Source organism: Phaenicophaeus curvirostris, chromosome 5, assembly GCF_032191515.1.
Source record: "Phaenicophaeus curvirostris isolate KB17595 chromosome 5, BPBGC_Pcur_1.0, whole genome shotgun sequence".
NCBI lineage: Eukaryota > Metazoa > Chordata > Aves > Cuculiformes > Cuculidae > Phaenicophaeus > Phaenicophaeus curvirostris.
This window is the reverse complement of record NC_091396.1, coordinates 60,628,145-60,652,392: the sequence shown is the minus strand read 5'-3', so window position 1 is coordinate 60,652,392 and position 24,248 is coordinate 60,628,145. Positions and strand designations below refer to the sequence as shown.

The 24,248-nt window shown below is 47.5% G+C and overlaps 2 protein-coding genes across 6 annotated transcripts in view; both read left to right on the top strand.

Annotated features, from left to right (window-relative positions):
• The window catches only part of LOC138721625 (inverted formin-2-like), a 123,134-nt gene that overhangs the window by 76,717 nt on the left and 22,169 nt on the right, over positions 1-24,248 (top strand). For all 5 annotated transcript variants that reach the window (XM_069858964.1, XM_069858961.1, XM_069858965.1 and 2 more), the window contains exon 2: positions 23,703-23,814. In XM_069858964.1, coding sequence (XP_069715065.1) covers positions 23,719-23,814 — 96 coding nt within the window. In that variant the 5' untranslated portion in view covers positions 23,703-23,718. The remainder of the gene's footprint in view (positions 1-23,702; positions 23,815-24,248) is intronic.
• LOC138721628 (inverted formin-2-like) lies at positions 1,881-23,367 on the top strand. Its single transcript, XM_069858970.1, has 3 exons — positions 1,881-2,014; positions 21,915-22,323; positions 22,650-23,367. The coding sequence occupies exons 2-3, from the start codon at positions 21,930-21,932 to the stop codon at positions 22,697-22,699; spliced, it is 444 nt and encodes a 147-aa protein (XP_069715071.1). The 5' UTR covers positions 1,881-2,014; positions 21,915-21,929; the 3' UTR covers positions 22,700-23,367.

The window sequence follows — 24,248 nt, the reverse complement described above, 5'->3', positions numbered from 1 at the left end:
ACCCTGTAAGGATCCTCCAGTCTCCCGTAATCACACTTGGTGGTCCAAGCTCGGCTCTCACTGGCTCACAGGAGCCCTTTCCAAAACACTTTATCACAAGTTGAACATCAGCTATTCCCCTCTCCCCCACTCATGAATTTCCCTGCCAGATTTTCTCTCCAGATGGCGAAGCTGAGTGGCTTTGTCTGACACCAGAACCACATCTGGCCCCTAACGCCTATAAAAAACAGAACTCCTGACCCAAAATTTTCCACTAAGCTCCCCCGGCTTGGCTGATAATAGCAAGGCTTAATTCCACTTTCGCTACTCATCTGCAGGGCATTTTCATAGAATCATAGAATCACAGAATAACCAGGTTGGAAGAGACCCACCGGATCATCGAGTCCAACCGTTCCTATCAAACACTAAACCATGCCCCTTAGCACCTCGTCCACCCGTGCCTTAAACACCTCCAGGGAACGTGACTCAACCACCTCCCTGGGCAGCCTGTTCCAGTGCCCAATGACCCTTTCTGTGAAGAATTTTTTCCTAATGTCCAGCCTAAACCTCCCCTGGCGGAGCTTGAGGCCATTCCCTCTTGTCCTGTCCCCTGTCACTTGGGAGAAGAGGCCAGCACCCTCCTCTCTACAACCTCCTTTCAGGGAGTTGTAGAGAGCAATGAGGTCTCCCCTCAGCCTCCTCTTCTCCAGGCTAAACACCCCCAGCTCTCTCAGCCGCTCTTCATAAGGCCTGTTCTCCAGCCCCCTCACCAGCTTCGTTGCTCTTCTCTGGACTCGCTCCAGAGCCTCAACATCCTTCTTGTGGATGCACTTTGCTAAAGGTAAAAAGGCATCTCTCCCCTCTTTTCACAGTTCTTGAAAGTGAAGAACTTGAGTGTCAGAGACCAGGGCACAGGGGGTCCCTTGCAACTCCAACTGCCTGGGAAGCCTCTCCCCAGTTTTCGTGATTCCCCACTCACTTTCCAGCCTCGGACCGCGGATTCAAACCCCCGTGGCTGGAAAGAGAGGGACCCCATGCCGGGCTCGGGGTGCAAGGACAGCTCGGGACGCGGGAAGCCTCTTGCGGGGCAAGGGGCAGCACCTGCCTCCAGGAGAGCCGCGAGCAACGGGGGGAAAGGGGAATCCACCCCGGGAAGGGGTGCCAGGACCCCTCTGTGCGAGGGGGATGCAGCACGGTGGGTCCAGGAGAGGGAATCCTTCCTGGGAAAGGGAGTCGGGACCCTTCTGGGCGAGGGGGGTGCAGCACGGTGGCTCCAGGAGGGAGAGGGAATCATAGAATCATAGAATCACAGAATAACCAGGTTGGAAGAGACCCACAGGATCATCGAGTCCAACCATTCCTATCAAACACTAAACCATGCCCCTTAGCACCTCGTCCACCCGTCCCTTAAACCCCTCCAGGGAAGGTGACTCAACCACCTCCCTGGGCAGCCTCTGCCAGTGCCCAATGACCCTTTCTGTGAAGAATTTTTTCCTAATGTCCAGCCTAAACCTCCCCTGGCGGAGCTTGAGGCCATTCCCTCTCGTCCTGTCCCCTGTCACTTGGGAGAAGAGGCCAGCACCCTCCTCTCCACAACCTCCTTTCAGGGAGTTGTAGAGAGCAATGAGGTGAGCAATGAATCCCTCCCGGGAAAGGGGGTCGGAACCCTTCTGGGCGAGGGGGATGCAGCACGGTGGCTCCAGGAGGGAGAGGGAATCCCTGGCGGGACGCGGTGCCGGGATGCAGCACGCCGGCTGCAGGACTCTCGCCCCGAGGAGGCTCTGCCGGGGCTCCCCAGCCGGGACCCCTCTCCGGGGAGGCACAAAGTCCCCGCCGGGGCCGCCCCGGACCCCCGCCCCGCCCGCGCTCCGCCCCGGAACCGGGCGGGCCGAGCCCAGCGGCTGCGGGCGGCGGAGCGGGGGTAGCCGGAGCCCGCGGACGGGGCGGGGGGTCCCCGCGGCTGGGAGAAGTTGCACCGCGTCCTTCCCACTTACCGGGATCGCAGCTCGGCCGAGCATCCTCCCCCATCCCGCCGGTGAGCTGGGGCGGGGACCGAGGGGGGAGAGACCCTGCTTGGGTGGTGGGGGGTGTCGGTGCTGCGGGGCAGCTCGTGGCTGCGACGCGGTCCCGGCTGCCGGTTGGAGGCTGCGGGGATGGGCGAGCGCCGGGGTCTGGAGTGCGGGTGCAACAGCGGCGTGTGGGTGGGACCAGACCGCGAGGTAACTCGGAGGTGGGAGCGAGTGCGGGTCGCATCCCCCTGCGGGTCGCATCCCTCTGCGGGTCGCATCGCCCTGCGGGTCGCATCAGAGGCGGAGAGGCGGTGTGGAGGTGCAGAACGGTCCTGTAGGTAGGTGCAGGTGTAGGTGCGGTGCGGGGTTGCGGGTGCGACAGCGTGATGCGGTCCTCGCGGGGCTGGCTGTGCCGGAGCATCCCTGAGCAGGTAGCTGCTGGTGGCTGCTCCCGGGGCTGGGCCAGTTCTGGGCTTTGGTTCTGAAAGATTCTGTTACCCAGAGGATTTCGGGCAAGGTCTCCCCAGTCCTGCCCGGGTTTGCTTACTTCCTTCGTGCCTCATCCTCCCTTTTGCTCAATAACGCTGAGAGATGAAGTGGCTTCTTGCAACATCAGCTGAATTCCAGAGTTTGGGGGTGGGGAAGGCGTGCTCGGGTACACTGATCTTAGGAGAAATACCCCAAAATGGTGTTTATGGTCCTCCCTCCCCATACCAGATTGTCGTTGTGTGCTGTACATGCTTTTTCTCTGATTCCAAAGACAGGGGAATTTCTCTGGGTGAATGAGCTGCAGGCTGCAAAACACGTCAGGTTCCCTGGTAGACTGTGAAGAAACTTTTGGCTTAAGTCAGTCAACAATAAAAGTTGGAGTCGGCAGAGTTACAGTAAGGTTGGATTCATCCTGCTGAACTTGCTGAGAATTTGGGCTGTCCAGTCACTAGTCTAATTTTTCTTCCATCCACTTAAGCTTCTTTTTCCACTACACAGAGGAGCAGTGTCTGCCAGACTTGTGAGCGGGGGAATTGCAGGAACCTATGAGCATATGTGATTTTTTTTTTTTGTACTGTTATGAGTTAATAATCCCATTCTAGGCTGTTGTCCAAGAATTTTGCTTCAAAAACGCAAGCAGTGTACAAGACCCATTGTATAAAAGATAATCTAAATGTAGGACAGGAAGGGACCTAGCAGGTCAGCAAATCTAAGCACCAAATGATATTATGCCTTATTGCACACCACTGTAATTCATTTGTTCGCCATCTCCCGAGAAGGGGAAGTTTCAGAACTTTACTGAACTGTTATTGTAACTTTTTTCCCCCAACGTATGGCTTTCTCTTACTCTGTTTTTGCACTATACTTGCTTAGTTCTCTGAATCAGAGCTTCTCTCTTATCAGTATAGAAATAGCAGTTGTATGCTTTTCTCTTCGCTGTGCACTGCCAAACAAGCTAGAACTTGCTGTCTGCCTCAGTGAAGCAAGCTCCAGTTTCTGCTGATCCCCAACAGTCCTGCACTGGGTTTCTTGCTCTCTGACTTCCCTGGGGACGATCAGAGCTGTGAGGCTCAGAGGTTTGTCCGGTGCCTCTCATGCTTTGACACCACCTAGAAATAAATACCTCTCCTGTAGGTATTGCAGTTAATCTCCTCCTCAGGCTCCTTCTGTCCTGTGATGGGGCTGGGAAACTGGGATTTCATCACTAGGTGTCTGTGTGACTTTTGTTTTCTGCTGTCAGATCTGACCTTATTCCAGCCCTCCTGCCAATCCCATTTTTATCGCATATCTCCATGTTCTGCGCTGGTGGAGTTTTCTCCCACTCACTCTGTCCTGAAGGGAGACATTAAGCAGGATGGGGTCTACCTTGCTTTTAGGGGTGACCCCTGCCAAACTCAGCCTGACCCTTTCCATGGGACTGGCTGTCTCATCCTTTTAGGTTTGTATTCTCTTTATTATAAATTTTGTGTCTTAACTCATAGTTTCACTGAGCTGCATAGCAAGTGGCTGTGCTTCAAATGTTTTGGAAGCTGAACTCTACCCCTTTCTTGTGTGCCAGTTATGCTGGATAGGTTTCCCAGAGCAACTGAGTAGAAAATTGTTCTTACCAAAGCAAACTTAAGTTCAATTTTGTCCCTCTTCTTCCCTCGTTTACTTCCACGTCATCGATTATTTATTTTTTTTTTTCTGCAATGATTATTCTGCTGATGAGGGATTTTTAATCCCACCATTGTACTGTAACCAGCCATGAGTAGAAGACAGGAGTAATTCAGCAGTGGGTAGTAACATAATGCCACAGATTAGGCAGCAAATAATATTCGTAGAGCTGAAACAGCTGGGGGAGCTTCAGAGAACCTCTGCTCATATCTGAGCACAGATTTAACTCCCATTTGAATATCCTTGCTGTTAATATTTGCAATAAGGTCTATCAATAATGATTCAGAGAAAATGCCACCCACTGAATCAACGATCAACTCACAGGATCACACAGCGGCACTGAACAAATCCAGCTCTGCTCAGTGCAAAATACTGCAGTTGGTAGATGCAAACAAACACATCACAATGAGTTATCCCAGTTCCGTTTGTTAACATTGTACATTGCTTTTTATCTGACTAGGTGAAAAATAGCTAAATATTTTGCAGAAGCTACGTACAGCCCTGCAGCATGATACCCCTGGCGGTCCGGCTTGAGAATGCCTACGCGCCTCTGACTTAATGTACTGTAATCCCTTTAATAAGATCCACCAAAGCCAAGTTTATTCCAGTGTTTCTTAGCATTGCATGTGCAGCAGTTTATCATACAGTGCTTGTGAGGGTTGTGCTGCAGAGGCTGCCTTCATCTACCAGATGCCAGAAAAAGCACTGAGTGCTGCAACAGGGCAGGCAAGCAATCTGTATTTTAATTATACAGAGAGCTCTTGGGTCCCATGCTGTCAAGCGAGATGCTAAGACCAAACTGGGAGAAGGCAAAAGAGTTACGTGGAATTTTGAGACTTGGTTTTCTCCTTGTAACAGGAGTGGTGTTGTTCTGGAAGGTCTGATGTGGGGTTGTCACAGCATTCCAGTTGTTCCAGTTTGGCAGGCATGCTGCAGGAATTGGAGTGAAGCAGTGCAAGATGGAAGTGCTTCAAAAATGGGGTCACCACATTTGTGCAACTCCTCAGTGCTGGTTCCTTTTTCCTAGGAAAAAATAACTAGTGAGCAACAGCCAAGCCTTATGATTGCTGCCAGATGTTGTCAGTGGTAGATGAGGAGCTGATTATATGAAACTGAATGTGGAAACAAATAGAGAGAGGGTGTGTGAGGCTCATAAGCCCCTGAGTCATAGTCTGGCATCTACAAGAGTGGCTGCAGTTAAAAGTAAGCAGTTGTACAATGTGGCAGGTGAACATCTGTTGCCGTTTTGTCACACTGGCCTTTCACATCTTTGGAAAGCTTCAAGAGAGCATCTAACAGCATGATGGGTTTTCTGTCTGATGTAATGAACAGGTATTGTGCACAGATTCAGCTATTTCTACTTGTTTGACAACTGAGCTGACATTTAAAAACGCTGGGAATGCTGAAGCCACAGATCAATGTAAATCTTAAAAAAGCAGTAGTGTTTGCAAAAAGCTCCATAGCATTTCATGATGTACTTTGAGGTGCTCTGGGAAACCTACTGATCTGATATAGGAGGATGGGCAAAGGCAGAAAGAGGAATGAGAGCCAGAAGATGAAGTCTTCATCCCAACACTGGAGTTGTTCAGGTGGTTCCAAAATGTTTAATATCCTAAAAATAACAGCTCACTTCAGAAGGGACAGTGCTGCAGCACCAAGACCAGTAAAAAAGTAAAAGCAAGTGAAGAGAACAAGTCTTACGAGGCGCGGCTGAGAGAGCTGGGGTTGTTTAGCCTGGAGAAGAGGAGGCTGAGGGGAGACCTCATTGCTCTCTACAACTACCTGAAAGGAGGTTGTGGAGAGGAGGGTGCTGGCCTCTTCTCCCAAGTGACAGGGGACAGGACGAGAGGGAATGGCCTCAAGCTCCACCAGGGGAAGTTCAGGCTTGACATCAGGAAAAAAATTTTCACAGAAAGGGTCATTGGGCACTGGCAGAGGCTGCCCAGGGAGGTGGTTGAGTCACCTTCCCTGGAGGTGTTTAAAGGACAGATGGATGCGGTGCTGAGGGGCATGGTTTAGTGTTTGATAGGAATGGTTGGACTCGATGATCCAGTGGGTCTTTTTCAACCTAATGATTCTGTGAGCTGCCAAATTTTGTAGTTGGTGGGGCACACTGTTCAACTTGGCATCGCTATAGTAGTTGTCACCAGGTGGTGCTATTTGGCATTGACTTCTTACATGTTTTTCTTACCAGGACCATTATTTTGCCTTGGCTGAGCTGTGATGGTATTAATTTGGGGGGATGTCTAAGCACGAAGGAAGAACTTGCTCTTTGCTGTGGTGCTCCAATAAAGTCTGTTTTGCGAGTGTCCTTGGTCAATTCTTGTTCCTGATATCTGAATCCTTGCAATTTTACAAAAGCGATGGGAGAGAAACTCTAGCTGATAGGTTGCACTGCTGCTCACAGGCTACTCACAGGTTCAGTAGCACTGATTTCTCCCCAGATCCAACATGCAAAGCCTTCTTTTGCTTCTGCTGCCTTCAAGCTGATGGTTAGTGCCAACGCAGGACACCACTAATGGCATCAGGCCACCTCGGGACTGCATTGGTCTCCACTTTTCCAGCTGGGAGAGCTGAGTCACGTTTTAACAAGCAAGGATAGCAGAGGAATTTGGAGATCACTCCAGAAAAGTGTGGGAAAGGAGGGACTCTACAACCATAAAATCTAAATTTAGTTGTAGTTTAGAATGGAAAATGTTGGTGATGTTGCCTTTGTGGAGGCCAGATGAATTTGGAGATACATAGGTCTGCTCTGCTCCTGTCTGCCCTGCAGCAAGCCTCTCCATGGGTAGTTGGGGTCATCTGCTCCCCCCTGCCCTCTGGCAGGGCCAGTGCCACGAGGGGGCAACGTGCCAGCTTCATCCCTGTTGTGAGTGGCCTTGGCCCTTGCTGCAAACGCAGCCGCTCTGCAGCTGGCTTTAGCAGGCAGATGAGGGGAGGAAAGCAGTAGCAGCCCCACGCTGCAGCACAGCCCCTTTCCTCTCTCTGGGCGGATGAATGAGAATAGCATCATTTCTATTTATTTATTTGTAACTTTGATGAGCGGCTCTGTTTGTGTCTGTGTAGCTAAGGAATAATTTTGTTACCCTCTGCTCTGTCAGTTAAATTCCATTATTTTTAATAAGGCAGCTATCTCTCTGCTGCTTCTGTTGTGCTGGTTTCCCTTATCTGGAAGCTGTCTGTTTCTTGTCCATTCTGCTTTTCTGTTAAGTCATTGTACAGCCTTTGCTTAAAGGAACGAGCGAGATGTTAGCCATATTTTCTGTCAGAGGCCCCAGGTGGAAACCGAAGTTCCCGTAGTACAAGGTAGCAGCTTTCTGGGAGCGATGGTTTTCATCCTACAAGCCACCCGGAAACCAACCGCTGACAAATCTCCTCTTTCCATCAGCATTGGTGGTTTGCTCACTTTGCTGCCCACAGCCATGGACCCTGGGCAGTTGCCTCTGCTGTGTTGGTTGTGTGAGTCTGCCTCCCTCCCACCCCAGAAACAGCCACAATCTTCTTCTTTGTGCATTTCTATCTCAGAAAAGGCTGATTCATTCTCTGAAGCAGATTAATGACTTCTCCTATTTAAAAAAAAAACCCAAAAAGCAAACAACAAACAGAAATCCTTTAGAGCTGGTCATTATACATACTACTTTCAGCAGTATGTACAATGCAGTAAAGCAAATGTGCTCCAAGCTGGAGAAAAAAAGTTTGCATGGAAAAAAAACCTTTGTCGCAATGTTTACCTGGCAGTTTGGCAGTGGGCTCGGCAGTTTAGGAAGTGTTCATGAACGTGTCTTGTTCTTGACTTATATGGCAAGTGGTACAAATTTGAGCCCACCATGAAGATGAACAGGGGAACAAATATTTTTATTCCTTAATATGTTTTATGACTTGTCTTCCTTCTGGTTTACATCACGCTGATGTGGCACCCGGCTCCTCGAGTAGCTTGTATCCAAAGCCTGGCTAAGCTGCTCCATTTCTTCCTCGGAAGGCTGCTTTCCAGCCTGCTTGGCTCTGCTTGCTTGTTTATGCGCTGATGGGCTGTAGTTCCACATTTCAGTACAAGCTGTCCAATATTCATGAGTTATTTTGTATTTATCCAGTTCTGAGTCTTCTTATAAGCCTAGGGATAAATTCTGGGTTTGGTGATTTCCATTGCTGAAAATGTACTGAACCTACACAGCCATTACCAAGCTGTAAGTATGGCCTTCCTTTACCTAGGAGAAAGGTAAAGGGAAGGGCTATCACAAAGCTAAATTGATTTACAAGCCTGCAATTCTAAAACCCCTGTGCTGATAACACTTGTAAGCAAGTGTTAGAGCAAGCCATATGTGTAGAGATGAATCACTTATAAAATGATATCCTAATATTAGCTGTATATTTATTTATCAGACAAGCAAAGTGATTTTTCCTCTTGAAGATCAATTGCAGCCAAATGCTCAGCTGCCATAAGGCTCCGCAGCTCTTTGGGCTGTGCAAAGTTGTTCAGGATATGACTAAACAACTGATTTCTTTGCAAATAAAAAAATCAGTATCAGCTACTTGTTTTAAGTGATTTAAATTATTACACAGGAAAAACTGGAAGAGATCAAAGTGTCGGTACACAATACCCTGCGTGTAAGTTACATCTAGGTATAGTAAGATCATTTTGCACCAACATGAGAATTTCCCATCATAACCCTCCAGCTGGTTGGACCATATTAAAATCCCTTCACATTAATTCGAAGACTGAATTAGAACTGGAAAAATAATATCTGGGAGGACAACTTTAGGTCCTCTTGAAACAGCTGGACTAAGTACAGTAGCAAAGTGAAGGGTTATGAAGGGTTAAGCCAGTTAATGTTCTAGTATTATTGCATTATGAATAGAGACTTCAAACTTTTTCACCCAGCAGTAAAGAAAATAGTCAGAAGGCAACTTTAGGGTGGATTATTTTTGAAATAATGTTCAGTCACTTCTGCTCTGGGCAAGAATTTATTTTAAAAGGCTCACATGCTTAACTTCTTGAATTAGCAGCTGAGCATGTTCTCTGGTTACTCTTAATGTTCGTATTCAGACGAGCTTGCAGGAAAGTACCTAGCAGTATTTTGGGCTGTTCTTCTTGACCTGTGCAATGTGTACTTTCCCAGTGCCATTAGGAATCCTGGGTATGGCCAGCCTTATCTCAACAAAAATATTCAGGATGTTTGCTCTTGACTGTTCAGCAGGTGAGATACCAGCCATCATAATTCATCAGCGGTTGGATGGAAAAGCTGATTTCCATAGAAGGGAGTTGTATTTACAGCCTGTTTGGAGAACAGCTGGGAAAAGCTGCTTCCTTGTGTGCCATTCTGGTGTGTCTGTAGCTTTTTTCAGCAGGGACATCTGTAAATGTTGATGTGGATCTGACCAGCTCTTTGGCTTAGTGGTGCCTACAACCCTTTCCCCCGTGGACCTCCAGCATCAAGCTGGTTTTCAGGGAAGAGCTATTCCCTGCCTGAAGATCTTCATCCTTGTGCAAGCCAGGAGGGTTTGTGCCTGTGCCTGTGCCTGAGAAATACAGCTAGAGCCTTCCTGCCTCTCCCTCTCTGGGGCAAGGCTCAAAAGGTTGTCTCACTACTGCAGTACCACTGTGTGTGCAAGAGAGCAGAGTTCAGCTGCCTGGGCAGCCTTCATCCTAGCAACTCCTAAGCGGTTCCCCTGCAACCTTGGCATGGTAGTGCAAGATAAATAAACTAAATAAATATCAGACTTTTTACTCGTTCTGTGCTCAGGAGCACATACATCCTTTAGAAAACCATGTATGGGTCTGTACCCTTTGCTCTGGGTAGAGATTTGGGATTTGGGCAGAAAATTCTGTTGTTGCCTGTCCAAAGAAGGCACTGAGCTCCCCATGGTTAATGGAGTAGTCTCCTCAGCTGGAAGCACCCTCCCCCAAACAGGATGTTTTTTTGTTGTTGAAACTTCCTATCAAAAGCCCTGCAGAGCAAATGCTTTGGGTGTTTAAAGCAGATTGACCGCACTAAATACAAAGTTCCGGGAAATATGTGTGTGCTGGCAGTAGCAGAACCCTTTATTTTCGTTATCTAAAGCATCCATCAGATAAAGACTACTTCAGAAGGCTTCTTTTTTTTTTTTCATCCTGAGAGTGTCATCTAAAGTGAATAGAACCAGCAGAAAAGCCGTCAGAGAGCAGGTCTGTGACAGAAGGGCTGGAGGGGGTCTATCTCCAAGGAGGGTAGAAAAATTCAGTTAACAGAAGAGTGAGCAGTCAGCTTTGCAGCTCCCTGTCTTGCTCCCACAACTTGCTGAGGATCCTCAGATGTCTGCTTCCCAAGGAGGGAGCAAACCGGCTGCATTCACTTGTGTTCTCCTGCTGCCTGGGAAAGTCATCACTGCCCTCCCCACCCTCCGTCTGCTCCTCAGCAGTTATTCTGGCATCTTCTGCCATCCCTGCAGCACAGGGTCATGCTGCAAAGGCCAGGTGCCTTCCCTTCCTTGTGGGCAGGGGCAAAATTGGGCTCTCTCCCTATATTTTTATGACTTTACCTGGCCAAACTTCCTATTGGTGCCCCTTCAGCACTTTCTTTGACACTGGTACTTCCGAATAGTTTAATATAAAGTTCAGTTCTCAGGTGAATGAAGGAGTGTTGCTAAATTACCCAGATTTCTTGCCAGTGCCTTAATTTTTTTCCCCATTAACATGTGGTTGTCTTCACTGGCTCCACAGAAGAAGCATTACCTAACAAGCTGGTCACGGAGATGCAGAGGAGAATATTACGTCTGTAATTCTTGGATACTGGCTGTGCTGATCTTTAGTAATTTGATAGCAGATGATACCAGGCATTTTAGGCAGGATCACCTAAAAAGAGCCATTGCCGCAGACCTCTGGCTGGCACCTCACCCTGCCAGCCAGAAATGAGCTGGCTATCTCCTTTCCAAAATCCTTGACACAATTTACAAGAAGAGCCACTGGCATAGGAACTGATTTGTCACATAAACATAGAGCAGCAAGAAGACACTGATTACTGTAATTAGGAATAATCTAATTCATGTGGGCAAATGGGGTATGTTTATTTCTGTCTAATTGATTCCTGCATTTTGTGGACCTGCCATGTGGGCAGGGGAGGCACCACACTGTGATCTGGAGGCAGCAGAGTGATCCTGGAGCTGTAGAAGGTCTCGGACCTTCTTTACATAACATGGAACCAAACTCTTAGTTCTTGGTTTAATCTGTCTGATTTTGACATAATTACCGTAGACCGCCAAATCATATGCAATAAAATCAGGGTAAAATTGGGCTGATCACAGAATCATAGAATCATAGAATAACCAGGTTGGAAGAGACCCACCGGATCATCGAGTCCAACCATTCCTATCAAACACTAAACCATGACCCTTAACACCTCGTCCACCCGTGCCTTAAACACCTCCAGGGAAGGTGACTCAACCACCTCCCTGGGCAGCCTGTTCCAGTGCCCAATGACCCTTTCCGTGAAGAATTTTTTCCTAATGTCCAGCCTAAACCTCTCCTGACGGAGCTTGAGGCCATTCCCTCTCGTCCTGTCCCCTGTCACTTGGGAGAAGAGGCCAGCTCCCTCCTCTCCACAACCTCCTTTCAGGTAGTTGTAGAGAGCAATGAAGTCTCCCCTCAGCCTCCTCTTCTCCAGGCTAAACAACCCCAGCTCTCTCAGCCGCTCATCGGAAGACCTGCTCTCCAGCCCCCTCAGTCCTTTCTCCAAGCAGTCTAAGAGTTAAATTGCTGGGACAGAAGCTCAGAAGAGGGGATGGATCCGTGGAAGGGTTTATGACCTTAGTAACCTACATCCTTGTGGTTTGGGGGCAAAGCTTTGCTCCACCAGGAGCAAACTCATCTCTCTTGGAGATAAAACTCTGAATCCTTTCTGCTGCTGCTTCCTCCAGAGGAAGAGGAGGCCAAGGATGCCGAAGAAATCCTCACTCACTTTGGTGATGCCAGAACCTTTAGGCAGAGACACAGCCCCATGTGCAAACTCTTTCTGGTTATGCCATGGAAAGCAAATGCCTTTGCTAGGCTGAGTTATGGAGACTCTAGTTGATGGGCGACGGCTGGGGGCAAGCGTGGCAAGGAGCAGAAGCATCTATCTGTCCATGAGCTGCTCCCACACAGCCTAGCGTCAGAGCATGGTGAGGGTGCAGGCAGGGCTGTGAATGCCTGGAAGCCGCAGAAGTGATGCATGTGCTGGGAGCAGAAAGTAGGATTCAGACCCTCTCATTTTTCTCTGCTACTAGCCATTGTCACAACTGTTCATGTGCCAGGGGGGTCACAGAGGAATTTTGCAGCCCTAGAGCTGTTTTTTTCTGGTTTTTAGACCAATTTTTCAGCTTCTGCATTCTTGTTTACATGGGAGATGATGCAGCCTTTTTAGGAACACAAGCATTTCTGGCATATCTCACAGGTCCAGGCTTCAGATGAAACCTGATTGGAGCTGGTAGCTCTATAAATTTTGTCTGTAGCTGTGAGGACAAGAATCTACAGCATCAACCATCCTTTCTTTGCAGGACTTTTTTTTTTTCTTAACTTTTTAGTTTTTCCCCAAAACTTGCTGGATCCCCATCCTCCCCTCAAGAACCAGATTAGCAGCTAATCTTCTGAGAACTTTGGGTTTACACTTCAGAAGTGCACGTAACATAAAGTGAAATTAATTTCCTATTTTAAAACTCATCATGAGTTAATGTTTGCCTTGGATTACATAAACATGCTCTCAGAATGCTTCCTGCAGCAGGATGGGGAGCTTCACAGAGTCATTTCCCTGGACGTTTTATTGTTATGGTGAAAATGCCTTAATTAGAAAGCACGTGGGCAAGTTTGTCTCTTAAATGCTAACTGCATTTGGACCAAAGGGCGGATGGATCACTGTATCTCTCATATTGATGGAACTGTGCTTTTGTACAGAAGGGTTGAGTTTTCCCACCATAAGGCAGGAAGACTCTTGCTGTGGGCTCTAACTTTTGATCAGGGGGTTCAATTCAGGGTAGAGACCTCACCAAATACGAAAAAACACAGTATTTTAAAGACTTAACTGCTATTCTGAGCCAGGCAGGAGGCCTCTGCTAAGATGGGCCATGTTGAAATAGTCACAATTTAATAATAACTGGCTTTCAGTTAACACTTCCTGAGAGGCTGAATGGATGTGTTTTACAGCTGTGGCTCACAAACTAGTTTCCATGTGAAATCTCAACCAGAAAGGCACAGAAACATTTTCTATAAAGAGCTTTTAAATCTTCAGAGCCTGCTCAGTTGGCAAAAGCAAGACTGGACCGAAGCTCAGTGGGACCCTAGGGATGCCCTGGTGAGAGCAAGATTCCATAATCTCACCCCTGCCCAAGGGGACCCTATCTGAGCCTCCAACCTTTGCTGTGCCACCCACTCCCACCTACCAATCCCAGTGCGCGCAGCCTCTGGCCAGACATCTTCATTATTTTAAGCTATTCTGTGCCTCCCGGCATTTCAGAGACCTCTGAGATCTTGCAGTGTTTAAAGCTCTAGTGCCACAAAGCCACAAAACTCAGTGGGGATGATACAAGGGACTGTCCCCAGCACCTGCCACCCTCACACTCTCCATCTCACCCACCCCGGCCAGCCTTCTTCCTCCTTTTTATTTTCTTTTTTTTTTTTTTTCCTCCACTCTTTCCTTTGCCAGGTCATTTCCATGCTTTGATCACTTCCCAGTGCCAGGACTTATTTCTCCTGCTGCCGTACAGATGTTTGCTGTGGTGCAAGCCACTCTCCTTCCCAGCCCATGGGGAAGCATCACACCTCCTAGAGGCCCGTGCAGACTGAATGAGGGGACTTGATAAATGACATGCAAATGTCTTTCCTGGAGGCTACAGAAAAGTCACTTGGTCGCATCTTTCCAAAGAGTAGTATTTACATACTACTAGACACCGAAAAGAGTAGTATTTACATACTACTAGACACCGACATCCTGTTGAACTTAGAGCACAGGACTTGCAGATCTGTTCTTTCAGAGGTTTAGGCTTTCTGCCTGAAGGTTGCTTGGCAGGGAAGGAGAAAATGAACTGGCTGGGGAAGTGAAGGCTCGCACAGCCAGTCAAGAGGGATCCTTCCACACAAGAGAGGCAGGGGAATAATTTGGCTTTAGATCCAGGGTAGGAATTCTTTCCTCTGTTCATTTTCTTTGTCCTTGTGGCATCCTGTGGAGGTGTTTAGAAACAAATGAAAGAAAAGCAATAAAAGGTTTTTGGCTCTCATCATATCTGTTTGTGTGACAGCTTCCCACTGAGCGGGAACTGGGAAAGTCTCAGAAAGTTAGCACCGCACTGTCTGTGTTGCTGGGTAACACTTTCTGCTTCTCATGTGACTCCCAAATCATAATAATGAATTGCATCCTAAAATGCCAAGTGATGCTGGAATCGCCAATATGGGGTGGATGGAGGTGCTGTCTCTGCCTGAGTGTGCAGGCGCTGGAGCCAGGTAGGATCTGAGGGTGTTGGTTGACAGCCGACTGAATATGAGCCAGCAGTGTGCCCAGGTGGCCAAGAAGGCCAATGGCATCTTGGCTTGTATCAGACACGGTGTGACCAGCAGGTCCAGGGAGGTTCTTCTCCCTCTGGACTCGGCACTGGTGAGACCGCTCCTTGAATCCTGTGTTCAGTTGTGGGCCCCTCACCACAAGAAGGATGTTGAGGCTCTGGAACGAGTCCAGAGAAGAGCAACAAAGCTGGTGAAGGGGCTGGAGAACAGGCCTTATGAGGAACGGCTGAGAGAGCTGGGGTTGTTTAGCCTGGAGAAGAGGAGGCTGAGGGGAGACCTCATTGCTCTCTACAACTACCCGAAAGGAGGTTGTGGAGAGGAGGGTGCTGGCCTCTTCTCCCAAGTGACAGGGGACAGGACGAGAGGGAATGGCCTCAAGCTCCGCCAGGGGAGGTTTAGGCTGGACATTAGGAAAAAATTCTTCACGGAAAGGGTCATTGGGCACTGGCAGAGGCTGCCCAGGGAGGTGGTTGAGTCACCTTGCCTGGAGGTGTTTAAAGGACAGATGGATGCGGTGCTGAGGGGCATGGTTTAGTGTTTGATAGGAATGGTTGGACTCGATGATCCGGTGGGTCTCTTCCAACCTGGCTATTCTATGATTCTATTCTATGATTCTATGATTCTATGATTCTATGATCAGCAGGACCCACCTTACATGCTGTCAGAATTTCCATGGGCTCCCGACCCAAGTCCATTCCCTTTCCAGCTGGGATCAGGACGCCTTGCAGGTCCCCATGGATCTGCTTTCAATAGCAAGGAGGAAGCCTCAGCAAGACTAAAGTGAAGCATTTGCAGCCCCATTTGCTCGCAGCAGCTCCTTGCTGCAGCGCAGCTGGAAGCCAGCACCCCCAGGCTCCATGGAGTGAGTGCTTGCTACCCGCTGACACCCCTCCAACCTGAAATCCACCGTGCCTCTCAAGGCCTGTGGTTGCAGGCGAGGATGCTGCAGGGCTCATATCCACTGTAGAAAGCTTTTAAAATTGGTTTGGCTGACTTGGCAGTCAGATGGGGAAGGCTCACGCATTGCTTCTGGCTGGGTCTCTCCAGTGGCAGTGGCCATTCCTAAAGCAAAGGTCTGACAGCTGCAGCAGTTTGATTTAAAGCTCTTGCTAGATTGTGGTGAATTGTTTATTGAGCATCTTCAGACGGTGTTACTGTCGTAACAAAGGGTGTTTTTAAACACACTTAAAGCTAGGCTAGTGCAGCCTTTAAATATAAATAAGGCTTTAGATGCCACTGAAAATCCTGACATAAACATCCTTGAACATCTCGCTTGAGCTTGATTTGTATGTGGTAGCTGTAGCAGCCTGGTGATTTATTCACTTGTTTGTTTGCTGGAGAAGAAGAAGGTACCAGTGATTATTTTTACTGGTGTAGTTAATTCTGGTGTACACCCATCAGTACCAATATGTTCTGAGTGGACACATTTACCACTTGTGTAAGACATCACTCAATATCGTAGCTTATATTTGCCCAGGAGATGAAAGGTGTGCTGTCACACAACATCCGAATAGTGGTAGATGGGACTGAATCAGAATGACACGTTTTTCTTTTTCTGTAAAAAGAATTAGCTATAATGGCATACTATATATACATTTATATCAGTATGGCTATGGTCCTTTTTGTATATGCACTGAAGCCCGTTTCTAGGAGTTTGCTCTCTGATACCGCTGAAAATCAAGAATAACTAAATTTGAAGGTGGCTGAAGCTACTGGTTATGATAGAAAAAGGACAGAGCAGCAGTTGATTTGCATGCTGAGCCTGGGTCGCAGCTAACTTTATCGTAGGGACCAACCATGCCTTTCATTTGCACACATTGGTTTCCCACCATACCCGTACCACCAGCTCCCCTGGGAGGCTGAGTACGCTGCCAGTTCCTACCAATGCTGATGGGCCCACACCACGGGGTCAGGTTGGTTTCTAAAATAGAGATTTGTGGTCCCGCTCCGCTTCTTTCAGTGCATGGGAGGATGATTTCTTTAGCTTGTACGTATGTGAGTCGTTCAGATGCTGCACAGGAAAACACAATAGTACAAATGAAAGCAAGAGAGGAGGAACAAACCCATCACGCTTCTTGAAGTGGTTTTGGAAAGCACAAAGCCAGGATGTTTTTTCTTTTCAGCGCCTGAGTAGTCTGACATGTTACAAAATACAAAGGCTCAGCATATTCCCAGTGGCGGAGTGAAAACTGGAGCTACCCAGAGGCAAAACCTATCATTAGCAGTCAGCAAGGCAGAACAGACTCCAGAGTGCCAGGAACACGCATGGAAAGGAGGAGGACTGAGCTTTCCTTAGAGGCTCACAGTGTGCCCCAGCAGCTTTGCAGTGGGAAGCGGAGGGATGCAAGGGCAGCACAAGAAGTTAGGATGCGCTTAGACTTCTTTAAAGGGCAGGAATGAGCTGTTGTTGCCCCTCACACCCTGCATCCTGCAGCATGGGCAGTGGATCCGCTCCCAAAAAGTCAGAGTGGTTTTGACCTGTAATTTTTCTCCCTTTTGTTTTCACTCAATTATACTTAGCTGCCCTGAGAAATCACTTTTTACGTGTCCTCCCAGGTCCATGCTGTGAGACATGTAATAATATAGACTGAAAGCTGTGCGGCTCTGTTCTTCACAGTTTCATAGGATGCAGAAAGTATTGACTTGCCCTGATTTATCTGCCACAGATGTCATCTCCCTAGGAGCTGACTTGAAGGACAGAGGGGCACAGAAAACTGAATCAGGGAAGCACCTGATTCAGAAAGAAAGGAGGTGGAAATTTTATGAACTGGGTTGGGTGGATGCAGGGAATATTGCAGCTCTGCAAACCCAGTTATTGAAAAAGTTAGCACCATGAAGCACAGTCTTGCTGTAGCCTGGTGCAAGGGGATGAGTATTATGATACCTTTATGTTTCCCAAGGGAATCTCTTAAAATTAAAGGTCTTTTTGTATTGATGTTTCTTTGGTTATAGTTCCCCATCAGGCCTAACCAACCTCTGAGGGTGAGAAATAAAATGAGGAGAGAGTGCTGCATTTGTCTCACTGTATGTTCTGGACCCTGGAGGTCCCCATGGCAGCAAGGAGAGACGCCCCATAGGGATGTGATCCTCACCCAGAGTACTGTGTTTAGTTCTGGAGTCCTCAGCACAGTAAGGACATGGATCTGCTATGGATCTGTTCAGAGGAGGGCCACAGAGGTGATCAGAGGGCTGGAGCACCTCCCATACGAGGACAGGCTGAGAAAGTTGGGGTTGTTCAGCCTGGAGAAGAGAAGGCTCCGAGGAGACCTTATAGCAGCCTTCCAGTACCTGAAGGGAGCTACAGGAAAGGGGAGGGACTCTTTATCAGGGAATGCAGTGATAGAACAAGGGGTAATGGTTTTAAGCTGAAAGAGGGGAGCTTTAGATAAGAAATTTTTTACTGTGAGGGTGGTGAGACAGGTTACCCAGAGAAGTCCTGTGTGGCCCATCCCTGGAGGTGTTCAAGAATAGATTGGATGAGGCTATGAGCAACCTGGTTTAGTGAAAGGTCTCTGCCCATAGCAGGGGAGGTTTGAAGGGGATGATCTTTAAGGTTCCTTTTGACCCAAACCCTTCTATGATTCTGTGTGCCTTAGGGAGCAGCACCCAGCAGTGATGCTGAGCGCATAGCTGGGGAGGGCAGACCATGGGTGCTGCAAGCATGATTGGACATGGAGGCTGGGGACATTGCTTCCACCATCACATCTCTTCTATGGCCTGAGAAGCAAAAAGTAAAGTTCCCCATGCCCTTCTGCTGGCAGCAGGCAAGGTGTATTCAGCCTTTTAAGTCTAGTGCCTTGTCTCTTTGTCAAGAGACTTCCTCAGCCAGCACAGTCTAAATGGCTTCTGTGAGACAGCCAGAGAGATGAATTCCATTTTAATCTCTTATCTGTCTCACTCCGCTGGGATGATTTACCTGCTAATAAGCTAATGTGGTCAGATATAGAAGGTGAAACTACCAGGCCTTTAAGGGTCTATCTGAATGGCTCTGCAACACTGTGTTTCATGGAAAATATGGAAAGATGTTGCATTCATAATATATCACTCATGTGTGTGTTTGTAAACAGATTTATCACACCATCTGCAGAATTGTACTGCAGTCTCGTCCATATTTATTTCTTTACCATTTATACAGTACAGCTTCTATTTATTCCCTTTCTGTGATTAAATAAATTATCCATCTTTTTTTCTTCATTACAAAAAGAGTAAATTCTCTATGGGAAAGAATATTTAATCAGTCTGTTTTCTTTTTTTTTATTGCATAAGAATGCAAGCTGGTACCACCAGGAGAGGTACCTGCCTGGGTTTGTTTCTCATCTCTTCACATCTGTGTGGAGCAGGTGGGAAGGAAAGGATAATTCAGAGAAAATCTGCTGGTAAACAGGATACTGTGTCAGTATTTCCTGTCTCCTGTTGCATTGGTTGAGCTAAATTTTCAGAAATCAACTAAGCCTAAGGTCAATAATGCTTTTATAATCTCTCTGACATTTCTGTAGCTGATTTGATGTATAATGAAGTATTTGTACAACTGGGAGCAAAAAGCCAGCCTGCTTTGTTATCTGGTCAATAAGAAACATTTAGTCATAAACAAATAAACAAAGTCATTTGCTGAGTGTAGAAGGAAGTCACACTGAGAGAGAGGCAGCTTGCAGTCAGCAGCCGCTTCTGCAGCCCCTGGGCACGAGCCAGAAGGTCTGTCCTCCTCCAGTGGCCGCTGCTGCAGGTGTCTCACCTGGTGGGGCCACAAAGCTCTTCTGTGCACACACAGGGCCCAAAACCAGATCCTCTGCTTGGTGTATGCTTGTCTAAGGGGAGAGGAAAGAATCTTGGTTGCAGCAGAGCCAAGAGGAGGAATGAGTCCCACCCAGTGAGCCAGGGCTTGGCCCTGCTGCCAGCCCTTGGATTTGTGCCCTTCCCCTGCGCAGAGGTTAAAAATCCAGGACGGTGGATTCCCTCGCCCAAGCCAGAGGCTGAAGGATCCTGGTTCTCTGGGGGAGCCACCAGAGAAGGAGGCTGGGCAGGCTGAGCTGTGCTCCACCCTGGTCGGATGGTCCTCAGCACTGCCCTGTGCTGAAGTTCTTCACCTACAGGCACTAATAGAGAACTAGGGGGCTCAATGCACAGCACAGGGCAGGATTTCACTCTAGCTCCTTAGGAGCACCTCTCCAGCCTATGACTGTAAACTCACTGCGATTAAAGATGTGGGATGCTGCTCTAGCGCCAAAGCTGTGGACCCTGGAGCAGGACACTTTCGCTTCTCCCCTCAGGGGAGGGAGAATTTCCTTTCTCTGCCTTGAGCCTAACCCAAATTCCTGGGCTTGTTTGCAGAGGAGTGACTAGAGGTGACTAACTACAACAAGAATTTTACCAGGAATGAGTAAGGGCTCTGGGCTGCCGAGCGAGATGGAAAATCTTAGAAATTCAAGCCTGTACTTCGGCAGGAAGGTTTGTTGTTTGGCTTTTGGAATTCTAGATATGGTCATTTTTGTTACTTTTCAGCTGTACAGTGTGTTCTCAAGTGGTATATTCACAACTTCACATTTTTCAACTGTAACCATCATTTTTTCAAATAACAGAACAGTAAACAACTGAGCGCTTGGCCAGTCGTTTTCCAGTTGAAGGACAGGGAGACTCTGCAAGAGGGTTTCACCAGAGCTCTCTAAAAGGATTTTCTGTGACCATGTCCTGCTAACTCCACCACTGCCTGACCCTTACTCAGCACAGCCTTGGCTGCCATGAGCTGAGTGCCCCTCATGGTGGTGATGGTCGCACCATCACCTTGCCGCAGGGAAACTGTTTGAGCTCTCACAAATATTCCACTGGACCTCCCATTTTTCCAAGAGGCACGTTTAGGCCTATAATATCATGCCCTAAATGCCCACCACAAATTAGTGAACAAACTTTTTTGGAGTGACTACCATAATGAGACTGTTGGGTAAACCAGAAGCCGTGCAGCTCTGCTCCTGCAAGGCATCCAGGATCTTTCTCAACAGAGCAGTCCCTCAGAAAAATCACAAGGCAGGCTTTAAAATAATGAGATTATTTACAGCCCTTGTAAATGATGTGTCCTTTATCTTTGCTCTCTAGCAAATAAAACTTTTCAGAGACTTTAATTCGAGATTTTTCAAGCCTTTTCCATAAATGTTGAAGGGCTAGAAACCCTTGTGCTAGAGCTGCTAAGAGAAAGCAAGGCTCCCCTATAATCTCTTTAGTCTTCCAAGCGCTGAGTTTTGGGGGCCAGGTGGCCCCCAGCTTATTTTGAGCTATGTGCAGTCTCACCAGCTCAGGGAAGCAGAGGTCCTGATGGTACAGCAGGGAGGGGAGGTAGCGTTAGCAGCTGGCTTTTGGTCCAGGAGGCAGTCCCAGGTTTGTCCACCTTCTGTTGGACAACTGTCGTCTCCGAGAGCAATTCAGCTTTAAAATTATGGCATTCAGCTTTCAAAAGGACTTTTGTTGTTGTAACTTAATCGCTGAAGTCTGAAAAATAAGGATACTGCATAAAACATAAAATCTGGCATCAAGGGTTAATCACACTTGGCTTTGCTGTTTCTCTGTGCTGGATCAACTCCTCAGAAATGGGCCTTGAAGAGATTCTCCCCATCTCCAAAAAGCTGCACTGCTGTTTTCATAGCCTCCTTCTGCTGTGCCTCTACTTACAACCTGTCGGGCTGTCACATTATCACACGCAAGCAACACATTTTGCAAACATATTTGCTATTATGGAAGACAGGAAGAAATTATGTGAGGGCTATAAAACTAACCTCTGCATCAGTCAAAAGAAACAGAAGCAAAAAATAGCGGAGTAATCAGATGCTCATGTGAGCCGGGTGTGCTCAAAATGACTTCTCCATCATATTACAAATGCTTAAAAATGGCACAGGCTCTCCAGCACAGCAAGAGAAAAAAAGTGGTTTAGTGGACATAAGGAGTTAGGAGCTGATAATGCTTCTTTCAAACTTATTCTTTCACTGCATGAAAATGGGTAGTGGCTATTGACTGGTACAAATTGGCTACTTTTAAAGATGTATTTGCTGGCTCAGATGTGCTAAGAGTCTTCCTACAGAGTTTGCAGGGCCTGAATGTAATGCATGTGGTTAAGGAGGAAATATATTGAATTTCTTCAGCAGAGGACTGGTTTCAGTGTGTGCCCTGGAGAGCTGGAGATCTATAAAGTTTAGCTTTACATCCTGATGACTAGGAGAAAAAAAAAAGGACTGCCAGAGAGTTGTTGGTCAATCCAGACGAATTTCTCACTTTGTCTTTTCTTTTCCTTTCAGGACAAACCGTTCACAATGTCAATCAAAAAAGAAGGTGCCCACAAGAAGTGGGCTGCCCTGAAGGAGAAACTAGGACCCCAAGAGAGCGACCAGTCAGAAGCTAACCTGGAAAATGCAGAGCCAGAGCTGTGCATCCGTCTCCTGCAAATGCCCTCAGTGGTGAACTACTCTGGGCTGAAGAAGCGGCTTGAGAACAGTGATGATGCCTGGATGGTCCAGTTCCTGGAGTTGTGTGGGCTGGATCTCCTCCTGGAGGCCCTGGACAGGCTGTCTGGGCGAGGAGTGGCCAGGATTTCTGATGCCTTGCTTCAGCTCACCTGCATTAACTGTGTGCGAGCAGTCATGAACTCCCACAAAGGCATTGAGTACATTGTTAGCAATGAGGGCTACGTCAGAAAACTCTTCCAAGGTGAGAAGACATATACCTGCTTCACCCATCACATGCACCATGGGGGGAACGACACACACTTTCCTGTTGCTTATTTTCCTGCCCTGCTTCAGGCTTCTTGCATGTTACTGATGACAACGGATTAATAAAAGAGATAATTTTCTTCTTTAAAATGATATTGCTTAGAAATGGCATTGCCTTTGCCACTCAGTGCTATTTAGATGGGCTCCTTGCCACTCCAATGTCTTCATAGTTCACTGAGAAGCCAGGGATAAACCCAGCCTTAGCCGTACATGGGCATGAGAAGTCCTTGACCCTTCAGCTGTTGGTAGACATTTGCTATTTAGTCTTTCTGAGCCTTAAGGGCAGAGAGAGAAGAACTGAAAGGGCATGGTAAATTTTAGCCTGGAAAAAGGAGGGAAGGTAACATGGTTCAGACTCAAGAGAGTCTGTTCTCTGCGCTGTTCAGCCTGCTCCTCCTAGAAGATGGTAGGTAATACTACTCATTTTCTCCTACCATTCACTTGGCTCGTCATTAGGTATGACACTCATGAGGGCATCTCCTAGGACTTACTGTGCAGCGCTTAATGTTCGTGGTGCTGGTAGGATAACTTCTGTGCTGCTCCACAGAGCTGAGATCGCCGCTGTGCCCAGAAACCCTTATTAATATCTCTTTAAAAGACATTTAATCTGAAAGCTAGCTTGCTGCCTTCTTCAGTATTGATGTCCTCTTCCTTCCTTTCCACCCTGTATTTTCTTAACCAGTATGAGATACAGAGCTGGCATTTTTGTGCTGTGAAAAACAGGGGACACCATGGGCTTTTCAGCAGTTGATCTTCTTTGTGCATTAGTAAAATAAAAATAAGATGATATAATCCACTCCCTCTCAGCTCCCAGGGTTCACAGAGAAAAATTAGTGGGGAAAATGGAATACATGGGGACTGGGTAGAGTAATTGGCCTGATTGGTATGCATATTGGGTGTTTCTGCACTAAACATAAGACTCATTAATTGAGGAAAATTGTTCATCTGCTGTTCTACAAAATACCTATGTGTGAAAATGGGAAATAAAGTGTGTGACTGAGAACGCTGAGACCTTGGCTGTTGTTGACGCTTGCCACTGGTACATGGAAGAGATGAACAACTACAAGTAGCGTGAGAATGTCAATACGATACCTGTGGCATTTACTATTCCCATCTGAAATTGCTATCATATAATGCTATTGGGATGGGCTGTCTATACATTGGGATATTTCTTTTCATATCTTCCATGTAGCGGCACCACTCCTTCATTCTTTTTTGTCCCACTGGTCATAAGCCATGATGAATCTGAGCAGAGCCGTACCTCTAGCTGTTAGGTCTCCAACACTTGCCTTGTAATGGTCCAAGCGCGTCCAAAAGCCAAAGCGTGCATCTGATGAGTAAAAAGCAAGTATTTGAACTCCTGGCTGCGCTGTGCATTTACTCATCAGATGGCCACGCTTTGGCTTTGGACGCGCTGGACCATTACAAGGCAAGTGTTGGGCTACAGCTAGAGGTACGGCTCTGCTCAGATTCATGCAGGTAGATCCATGTACCACAGAAAAGGGCTTGGAATGAAGGACATTCTGCAACATTTTTGTAAGAGAGGCGGGTTTTTATAAGGTAAAACTTGTAGAAAATTTGGCCTGGTCAGCATAAGTCCATGGTGCTGCTCTGTGATTTGTCTGGCCAGACGACTGCCAACCACAAGGTCCTTTCTGGCAGGAAAAGCCCTACCAGATCAGCAAAACAGAAGGTCCTGCATCCATGGTTTCACTGGCCACAAGACCAGGTAGGTGCATCAGTTAACAGAACACATAAAGGGATCCAAGAAGAGTTTCATTGACTTCCTCTGTCAGACATCCTGTTCCGTAGTGCTGGTGTTCTGCTTTTACCTGTATCTTCCCATCTTGTGCACTGTGGGAT

What these genes read in the sequence shown, in the direction of transcription:
- LOC138721628 (XM_069858970.1), top strand. Translation starts at nt 21,930, where the DNA reads ATGTCAATCAAAAAAGAAGGTGCCCACAAGAAGTGGGCTGCCCTGAAG. An exon ending in CGTCAGAAAACTCTTCCAAG is followed by an intron (nt 22,324 to 22,649) that starts GTGAGAAGACAT and finishes TTTGCTATTTAG; the next exon opens with TCTTTCTGAGCCTTAAGGGC.